This window comes from Drosophila sechellia, chromosome X (assembly GCF_004382195.2).
Source record: "Drosophila sechellia strain sech25 chromosome X, ASM438219v1, whole genome shotgun sequence".
Lineage (NCBI taxonomy): Eukaryota > Metazoa > Arthropoda > Insecta > Diptera > Drosophilidae > Drosophila > Drosophila sechellia.
In genome coordinates this window covers 1,083,672-1,093,947 of record NC_045954.1, presented here as the reverse complement: position 1 = coordinate 1,093,947, position 10,276 = coordinate 1,083,672, and the positions used below count along the sequence as shown (strand labels likewise).

Below are 10,276 nucleotides of genomic sequence, written 5' to 3'. Positions count from 1 at the left end.
AACAATCATTGCCTTATTAATTTTTCTCACGTCGCAAGCTGAATACTCTAATGACAAATATTCTAATATAAAGTCATTTGTGAAACTTATTTTGGTATATTATGTACATAGATTCGGCTATTACTATTTCTAAGCTATATTTGAATAATAATAACGTTAAGGCAATGCAAAACAAGAATTTTTCACATGGTGCCAATTGATTAAAAATAATATGGATTTAAAGTCAAGGAACTTCTAAGGTGAAGGGCATATTTTGTCAAATTTGCAATGCATGAGAGCATACGTGTGCACACATACAGTTGTCTGCTATCACTGTATGCGTAGAAAAGAGCTGTTCACTCCGCTCTCTCGCTCTCGAACAAAAATTCGAGAGAGCCTGGAGCCACCTCTAGAGCCACGGCGAAAAATCGTGTGCCAAAAATTCGTATGGCATTGCGCATCTTGTTATTCTAGTGTCTTTGGCCAGATCGACTCGGCGATTGACGAAAGTCGGAAAGAAAGTATTTTCTACTTGTTACATATTTTTAAACGAATCTAGAATAGTAATAATGGAAAAGAACGGGCTGTATTAAGCTGTAATACACTTTATTGAGAGTGCTCATAGAAAATCTGCATAATGCATTTGCGTGTAGACATGGCCATCTTCGTCATCGCTTTCCGAGTCATCATCGTCCTCATCGACGTCATCCTCATCAGACCACTCGATCATCATCGGCGCCGGGGGAGCATGGCCTAAGGAAATGGCCATGAGTGAACGAAAGCTGGCGCTCGAAACAAGGATAACCTTCGATTTGAAGGTAGTATGGTCGAGCGCCTCTATGGCGAGCTTGGCCTCGCTCTCCCTAGCAAACTGGATAAACCCATGGTCATTGTCGACCAGCGAGCCAAGGATTTCGCCGAAGGGCAAGCAGAGGTAAGCCAGCTCCTGGCGGGTGCAAATCGGTAGGTTTCTCACAAGGATCCTGCTCTTCAGACCGGTCGGTCCACTGGTGAGTTCAATTCCCGCAATATCACTTCCAGACATTATATCTTTTGACTTTATTTTCACTCTGTTGAATGATTGTCTAAAATGTTCAAAGTGTTTCCTTTCCTGTTGTTTTTCCGGATGATTGTCCAAAATTTGACGTTTGCAAGTGTTACCAGATAAAACGAAGCTGAAAATTACTGGTATAGTGTGGTAGTCTATGGCTGTTATCCAACTGTTATAATAACCAACTAGGAATAATAATTGGCTGCATCTCTAGCTAGTTTTAAATTATGTTCTCCATCTTTCTCTAGATCTGGTTTAAGGGTCAAATTGTAATACTTCAATGATCCCACGCCAAAAACATTGCTTTTGAAGCAAGGTAGTATCTATCAGATACCCGTTACTTAGCTAGTAGATGTGAGAACGCGAAAGTTCATAATTTCCCAGCATATCGATAAATATTGGAGAATTTAATTAGAAAAAAGGCGGTTTTCGGGCGTTTGAGTGGTTGAGTCAAAAAGTACTTTTTTAAAATCGATAGAAATTTACAAATTGGAAACAAATTGCGCTGCGTCTATGTGTGTAGAAGCTGCTTGCTTAGTCTCAACATTCTTGCTTTTATAATCCGTGAGATCTCGGCGTTCATACGTACAGACGGACATGGCTAGATCGACTCGGCTATTGATCCTCATCAAGAATATATAAACGTTATATAGTCGGAGACGCTTCCTTCTGCCTGTTACATCGTTTTCAACTAATCTAGTATACCCTTTTACTCTACGAATAACGGGATATATATGAAACAGTGTTTGTTACCTCGATTTTGAACTGATAACTGCAATGCTATTTTCGTTGCCGCCACTGTGTGCATGGAATGGCAGGGCAGAGGCGTCAAAGTTGTTGTTGTTTGTTAGCCTGGCCGGTAAGCAAAAGTTGGACAGACAAACCCCTCGCTGGGAACACACCCCTTCCCCGTGAATATTGGTGGGCCCCCTCTTGCAACGGAATCTGTGTGTATCAGTGGCCAGGATTTATGTGTTTATATTGCGAGTTTGAAGTTGGTTTGGCAGTCCGCGCTTTTCTGGTGCCGTTTTACTAGAGGGCGGCGTGGCGGTGGCGACGGGGAACTTAGGGTCACCTTTATAGAGGGGGTGTGCTCTGCGGTGGCGCAACTGTCGGACGCATAAATTGCAGCCACGTTTATGTATCGCAAAAAGTGCGGTATCCAATGCTGCAAGAGCAAAACACACAGTTTTTAGTGAAATAGAAGTGAAATATTGGGATGGGATGCGATAGTTGCCAGGTTGCCAAGTTGTCCGGATGGGGAAATCGGTGGTCACAGGTCTACTTTGAACTGTTTGATTGAGCCATGCAGTCGCCAATCGATTGTCAACCTTAGGTATTGGGAGATCTCAGGGTAAAGTATTGAATCTCTGAAATTTGAAATATCAAGCCTCAGCCATGTCGAATATAAACTACTTTAATCATTTTCGACGCATCATAAGTTGGCTATGGGGGGGATGTGGAACATAAATCACATCTTCCCGATATTTATTTAATCAATGTCCCCAGCCCGAAAATGATTCTGCCACCGTTTGCCGTGCCGTGCCAATCCATGTTGACTCCAACACCGAGGAAATTTATAAAATATATATGGTGAATGAATTCCGGCTTGCTTGCCCTCGGAGTCTGTAAATGAAAAAGTTTTGATTGCTTTTAGCAACAACAGAAAAAATAGCAAACGGGGAAAATATGATCATAAGCTATGCAGGGAAGAAACCGGGCGAGGGCTGGGGAAAATTGCAATGCAAAAGCACATTTTTAGCATATTGCCGGGCCCTTAACATCCCTTCTGAAACCCTCTTACCAAAAAAAAAAAAAAAGACCCACGGCACATGGCACATAAATCTTGCACCTGAAGAGGGGGGTGTGGAACAGCAGTGGGTGAGCGGTGTGGTGGGGGGGTGGGGGGTGAGTGGTAGGGAGCACAGGTAAGCAAGGTGCTAATGGCAATCTGTAGCGTGTGTTCCGAGCGGGAAGAGTTATTTTTTCCAATTTTCTGTCAATCCCGCCCGCGTAGCAACGCCCCCTGGCCACCAAACACCTCCCTCTCGTCACCCCCCTGGCCGTTTTTTATTGGTATGATATTGAAAATTATGCGAAAGTGCTAAAGCGATTTATGCTTCATTTTGGGAATGAAAGAAGCAGAAGCGTGTGGTGGCTGATGGTGAAAGAAAAGGTTGGGGCTGTGGGGCAAGCACTTCCGCAAGAAAAATGGTGTTTTCAATGAAATTGCGAGGAGGAAAGGTGACCCAGAACCCTATATTGGTTGCTTTATCTCGCAAACTTTTTGGCTTGTAGCCCATTTGTATTATCAGTTACATCAAAGACACTAGAATAACAAGTTTAATTATATATGTATTACATATGCGTTTATTGCTTGATGTAACCAAAGACACTACAATAACAATATGCGTAACGCCATACGAATTTTTGGCACACGTTTTTTTTTTCGCCGTGGCTCTAGAGGTGGCTCCAGGCTCTCTCGAATTTTTATTCGAGAGCGAGTGAGCGGAGAGCGCTACAGCGAACAGCACTTTTGGGTGGGCAGAAAAAGGTCTAATAAATATAGGACCCCATTACAATTGTAATGGCCTCCTCGTGGTGTTGTGGCGGCAACGAAAATTGCATTGCAGTTATCAGTTCAAAATCGAGGTAACAAACACTGTTTCATATATATCCCGTTATTCGTAGAGTAAAAGGGTATACTAGATTAGTTGAAAACGATGTAACAGGCAGAAGGAAGCGTCTCCGACTATATAACGTTTATATATTCTTGATGAGGATCAATAGCCGAGTCGATCTAGCCATGTCCGTCTGTACGTATGAACGCCGAGATCTCACGGATTATAAAAGCAAGAATGTTGAGACTAAGCAAGCAGCTTCTACACACATAGACGCAGCGCAATTTGTTTCCAATTTGTAAATTTCTATCGATTTTAAAAAAGTACTTTTTGACTCAACCACTCAAACGCCCGAAAACCGCCTTTTTTCTAATTAAATTCTCCAATATTTATCGATATGCTGGGAAATTATGAACTTTCGCGTTCTCACATCTACTAGCTAAGTAACGGGTATCTGATAGATACTACCTTGCTTCAAAAGCAATGTTTTTGGCGTGGGATCATTGAAGTATTACAATTTGACCCTTAAACCAGATCTAGAGAAAGATGGAGAACATAATTTAAAACTAGCTAGAGATGCAGCCAATTATTATTCCTAGTTGGTTATTATAACAGTTGGATAACAGCCATAGACTACCACACTATACCAGTAATTTTCAGCTTCGTTTTATCTGGTAACACTTGCAAACGTCAAATTTTGGACAATCATCCGGAAAAACAACAGGAAAGGAAACACTTTGAACATTTTAGACAATCATTCAACAGAGTGAAAATAAAGTCAAAAGATATAATGTCTGGAAGTGATATTGCGGGAATTGAACTCACCAGTGGACCGACCGGTCTGAAGAGCAGGATCCTTGTGAGAAACCTACCGATTTGCACCCGCCAGGAGCTGGCTTACCTCTGCTTGCCCTTCGGCGAAATCCTTGGCTCGCTGGTCGACAATGACCATGGGTTTATCCAGTTTGCTAGGGAGAGCGAGGCCAAGCTCGCCATAGAGGCGCTCGACCATACTACCTTCAAATCGAAGGTTATCCTTGTTTCGAGCGCCAGCTTTCGTTCACTCATGGCCATTTCCTTAGGCCATGCTCCCCCGGCGCCGATGATGATCGAGTGGTCTGATGAGGATGACGTCGATGAGGACGATGATGACTCGGAAAGCGATGACGAAGATGGCCATGTCTACACGCAAATGCATTATGCAGATTTTCTATGAGCACTCTCAATAAAGTGTATTACAGCTTAATACAGCCCGTTCTTTTCCATTATTACTATTCTAGATTCGTTTAAAAATATGTAACAAGTAGAAAATACTTTCTTTCCGACTTTCGTCAATCGCCGAGTCGATCTGGCCAAAGACACTAGAATAACAAGATGCGCAATGCCATACGAATTTTTGGCACACGATTTTTCGCCGTGGCTCTAGAGGTGGCTCCAGGCTCTCTCGAATTTTTGTTCGAGAGCGAGAGAGCGGAGTGAACAGCTCTTTTCTACGCATACAGTGATAGCAGACAACTGTATGTGTGCACACGTATGCTCTCATGCATTGCAAATTTGACAAAATATGCCCTTCACCTTAGAAGTTCCTTGACTTTAAATCCATATTATTTTTAATCAATTGGCACCATGTGAAAAATTCTTGTTTTGCATTGCCTTAACGTTATTATTATTCAAATATAGCTTAGAAATAGTAATAGCCGAATCTATGTACATAATATACCAAAATAAGTTTCACAAATGACTTTATATTAGAATATTTGTCATTAGAGTATTCAGCTTGCGACGTGAGAAAAATTAATAAGGCAATGATTGTTGAGTGCTTGTGTCAGCACTTCGTGCCTCAAAATATGACTTTTGCAATAAATAGTTTTCCTATTTTTATTTATTTTATAAATTTTTAATACTTCGGAAATCTAAAGGCAGCATCTGATCTTTTTTTTAATATTTGTAAAATACACATTAATGTTTTTGAAATATTTTTAAAAATAATAAAAAACAAATGTGTATAAAAAAATGTATTGTTGAGCAAAGTGTCAAACCAATGTATGGCCGTTACGCATCTTGTTATTCTAGTGTCTTTGGTTACATCAAGCAATAAACGCATATGTAATACATACATATATGTATAATTAAACTTGCTATGAAAAACGTTCGACGAATGACATCTGCCCATTAGAAAACCTTCAACAAGCTGACTCCAATCATTGTTTAACCCTTCTAAGCCCTCTTCCGCAATTATTTTGACTGCGGCCTAATCGGGTCTGAAATTAACACCCTGTTTCCTCCGACCCCTTGCCTCTTCCCATGCGCTTGGCCATAAAGAGCTGAGAGCTAAGAGCTGAAATCGGATTCGACAATTAGTTGAAACCGCTGATAGGCAAGCGGCGATAAGCCCCCTTTTCCAGGTTTATCCAATGATTGTGCGTAGGCCTAATGATGATGACGCTGAAGATGATCTGAGGCGATTGTTCACAATATCTATGGACTCTAGTTCAGTGCTGTCGAGCTGGCTGCTTAAAAGCTAAAGATAAATATTGCATATATATGTTGGATAAAATTATTGGGCAAGCTCTAAAAACGTGTATATAAACCACCAAGATTTTTAAAGTGTTTTAAACGATTTTAGACATCACTGCGATATTCTTCAATACCGGGCATTCATATCACTCGTCAATGGTCTGACAAGGCCACCTCATGACAGACAGCCTTGCAGACCTGGGTAGTTGTCAGATGGAGATGCCGATGGTGTTGCTGCAAAGTGGTGCGAAGGAGGTGGCGCAACCGATGACTTCGGCGCTTCAGGTCGCCACTTGAGGGTGCAAAGCACTAGCTCTGGCTTAATTACAACACCACAGCGATTTTTGGCGCCCAAGAGGTGCACCAAAACTGCAGCTGCCAACAGTTGACGGGATAAGATGGTAGGGGTTAAGGGGTTAAGGCAAAGCCTCGCAACTCTGGCTGCAATACCAATTGCCATCGATGAGCCATTGATTGCTTAACTCGCAGGTAGGGTCTTTCCCAGATTTGCAAATCGAATGGGTCTAATGGGATTCATTTGAAATATCACTTTAGCTAAGTCTGTGTCCAAGAAGGTAGCTTACTTACCAAATTCGTAATTTCGGTTTTGCAAACTCCATTATCTTCCATTCGAAAGCGGAAGTCCAGTACTGTGGGGCACACGCTGATAAGACGGACTATAGAGCCTCCAGGAGCGGATAACCTGAGGAACGCATCCCCCCTTCTGCTCCACATCATTGCCAGGTCATAAATCACAATTCGTGGCCTATGAGCCGCTTTTGGCAATGCTCTTTGCCTTCTGTGAAACTTTCCTTGGCACTCTGCCTTCCTTCAGCCCCTCCTCGTTTCACTTCTTGGCACTGTATCATTTTTTTCTAGATCTCTGCACTGGGGGAACTTTGGAGCGAAAAAAGTTTCTTTGGCAAAGTTTATGTGCCACTTGCAAAGATTTACTGGCTAAACTTTTGCATTTTGCATACAGGGATGAGAGCACGGCGATGGGGACATTTCGCAGATATGCGAACGATTCACAGTACAAGTTCCCGAATTTGTTGCTGTATTTGTTTTTATTTGCGTTACTTCTTCACATTCCACACTAGAGTGAAAACAAATCCAAGTTTTCACAGACATCGCTGTCGCACAAGGTGCAAGGCAAAGTGAAGCCGAAGACTGCGGAACATGCGGACAAACTGGCGGACAAGCGGACAGTTTGACGGACAGACATACGCACAACCAAACTCGTGGGAGTCATGCGTTTCTGCTGGATTCGGGACTTCGAATTCCTGTTCCAACTGCAGGTTCTTCTGAATAATCCATTCCTAAAGGCAGGATGGATGGAACGGTCTTCCACCGATTTGGACAGTTGATTAGGCAAACAGAAAAGTTTTGTGTCACCAGAGCGAGAGGCAAAAGGGACAACATTTCTCCAGTCGAGATCGGAATGCTTTATATAGCGAGAAATTATTACAGCTCGTGGTATAAGTTGCCAAAATAATATAGCGACCTTTTTATCATCTGTTCGTTTGAAACTATCTTAGCCCAAACATCTAAATGCAAACAAAATGATAAATTTTTGCCATAGATGCACTTTTCTTTTTTAGAACGGATCAAGTGGGATACTTTTGAATCCCCTCGCGGCTTTAAGATACCTAAGCTCTGGTAATATCCTTGGCGTGGAACAGAGGTGACAGAATGAATGGAGGGCATAAATAAAACTAGAAAACTAGGAAACGAATTCGAAAACATTTTACCAACTTTTTTTTGTCAAGCAAAGCGACAAAAGCGAAGCGACAAACAGCAAACAAACAACGAACTCAGTTGAAAACTGAAAACGGAAAATGGAAAACTTTTGCAGAGAGCAACAACAACAACGGCAGTATTAAAACAGATGGAAAAGTTCATTTACGTAAATGTTTTTCTTCTGCTACTGCTTGGTTTTGGTTTTTTTTTATGAGAAATTAATCAGCAAATGGGTTTTCAATTTCCCATTAACACTCCACGACAAAAGTGAACTCAAACTTGCACTCAGTTTTCCCCCGAAAAGCTTTTGTCATTTTCCGTTTGGAGTTGAGAAGAAGCCAAAGCATATGTAATCATGGAAAAGGGCAGAAAAAAAGAGAAGGCAAATCTTCTTGTCACTGAACAGGCCAATATCTATAATTAAGCGAAAACTTTGCTACTAGGGGTGAATTCGGAGGCAATGGCGAAATCAGGAAACACGTTGCATCATCATCGTTATCGCCTTTCGGCTTTGGGATCCTCATTATCATCTTCAGGTGCGGCAGCTTCGGCTCCACAGTCCCACTTGCTTAACCCATACTTGCCACTTGCCACTTTGCTACCGATGGCTACTGTACGGTGCTGTCTCTTTTTAAATATATCTTTCAATTGCCAGAGGTAGCAGCTTAAACTTAATCAAAGCCACTATGATAAATACCAACTAATAACAAACTGTAGGAGTAGTTTCACCTCCATCGCCAACAATAATTTTTTTTATTTCCTTCTAGAGCAAATATATGAAAGGGAAAGTTCAGATATCTTTGGCATAAAATAAAGTCGTTTAAAGCAACAATTATTTGCATTCTTCGTACGAAAACGAGCAGAGTGTTTACAACGAGACGTGCTCAATGGGAAGTTTAAGTTGTACTCCCAGTTAAACCCCACTTGGGCGCTTGTTTCCGCCGCCCCTGCTCCCGGCGGTTGGGCAATGGAGACCTCTGATCACGAGGCAGCTTGCGTTGCTTCTGCTGCATTTCGGTTGCAGTTGCAGTTAAAGGTGGCGGTGGCGATGATGACATCCAATTCGTTGCCACTGTTGGCCACTTAGTTCGTAGTTGTATAACAAAAGTGGGGCGGAGCGGATGGAAGCGGACAGATAGGGTTGAAGATTCGAAAAATGTAATTGTACATTGAACCGCAGATCGGGAAACATCGCCCTCGTTTGCGGCCTGACTTTGGTCCATAAATATAATATTTTGGCAAGCATTGCCACGAGACCGAGCCATCAATCACGGAGTGTTAAGTGTGTCAAACCTTTTACTAATCGCCTCGCGGTCACTCAATCCAATCAATTAAGATTGAGCGATGGAGAAACGCGCGTTTGAGAACGAGAACAGAAGCTTAGACAAAAGAGCTGGCGAAACGGGGAAAGGAAAGGCATTCGACCCAGATTGCCAAAAAGAGACTCAGATCTACAAATGGAACTGGAACCCAGACACGAGGCCATGTATCTGCATCTGTATCTGTGTACGTATCTGTATCTTTGTCTCTCCGTCCGTCTGTCGCATCTGTCGGATACGTGACACTCCCGCACCATTTTCTCCTTTCCACTGGACACGTTTCACTGTTTTTATCGCTGATGTCGTTTCGGGGGCCTTCATAAAGTGTCGCGATATTCATAAAGATAAACCTCGCTTCTCATCTTTGTTCCTTGTCGCTCTATCTCTATCTGTCTCTCTCTCTCTCTCTCTCTCGCTCGCCCCCTCCTTCGTTCCCTCTACGTGTGACTTTTATTGCGCTTTCCCTCCATCTTCATCCACCACCCCACCCCACCCACGTGTGGCCACCCATTTTGCGGCCTTGCCCAGCAATTAAAATGCCCATTAGCCTCTATTAAAATACCATTGACTGGCTCCAATTCCAATTCGGGCTTGGCTTTAAGTGGGGTGGTGTGGCATTCCCCGTGTGTCCGCCACATCCACATCCACATCCGTCCGCAGGCAGGATGCTCCACTGTACAGGGACCTCGGTCCACTCTCCTTTGAGGCAAATTTAATGCGATTAAATGCAACAACCAGAGGAAACAACTCAATTAGAAGAAGAGTGGCCGCAAAGGCAGGAGTTGCAAGCCGCAGGAGGAGCAGGACATGAATTTCGCCCATGAATGTCCGTCGAATGTTCGTCAGTTCATGGGGAAAGTTTGCAAATATTATTACGAAAACTTTACATCGATTTTTAAATGTTCATAATTATTGTTATATGTATGTATGTAGTTGTAGATAGCAGGCTCACAGCGTGCGCATAAACGAAATTTCTTTTAAATCTGTCATATCTTAATATGAATTATTAATAACTACCTTGTGGGAAAACTTTACATCGAATTAATTCC

At 42.4% G+C, this 10,276-nt stretch overlaps 2 protein-coding genes across 2 annotated transcripts; one reads left to right on the top strand and one right to left on the bottom strand.

Annotated features, from left to right (window-relative positions):
- Positions 1 to 576: 576 nt before the first annotated feature.
- LOC6615945 lies at positions 577 to 1,135 on the bottom strand. The gene has a single exon (XM_002040276.2). The coding sequence runs from the start codon at positions 1,022 to 1,024 to the stop codon at positions 599 to 601; it is 426 nt and encodes a 141-aa protein (XP_002040312.1). The 5' UTR covers positions 1,025 to 1,135; the 3' UTR covers positions 577 to 598.
- A 3,195-nt stretch (positions 1,136 to 4,330) lies between these two features.
- On the top strand, positions 4,331 to 4,889 carry LOC6615944. Its single transcript, XM_002040275.2, has one exon. It carries the CDS (start codon positions 4,442 to 4,444, stop codon positions 4,865 to 4,867), a length of 426 nt encoding a protein of 141 aa, XP_002040311.1. The 5' UTR covers positions 4,331 to 4,441; the 3' UTR covers positions 4,868 to 4,889.
- The last annotated feature ends 5,387 nt before the right edge of the window (positions 4,890 to 10,276 follow it).

Bases quoted from the DNA above. Each gene is read 5' to 3' on its own strand.
- LOC6615945 (XM_002040276.2), bottom strand. From the start codon at position 1,024: ATGTCTGGAAGTGATATTGCGGGAATTGAACTCACCAGTGGACCGACC.
- LOC6615944 (XM_002040275.2), top strand. From the start codon at position 4,442: ATGTCTGGAAGTGATATTGCGGGAATTGAACTCACCAGTGGACCGACC.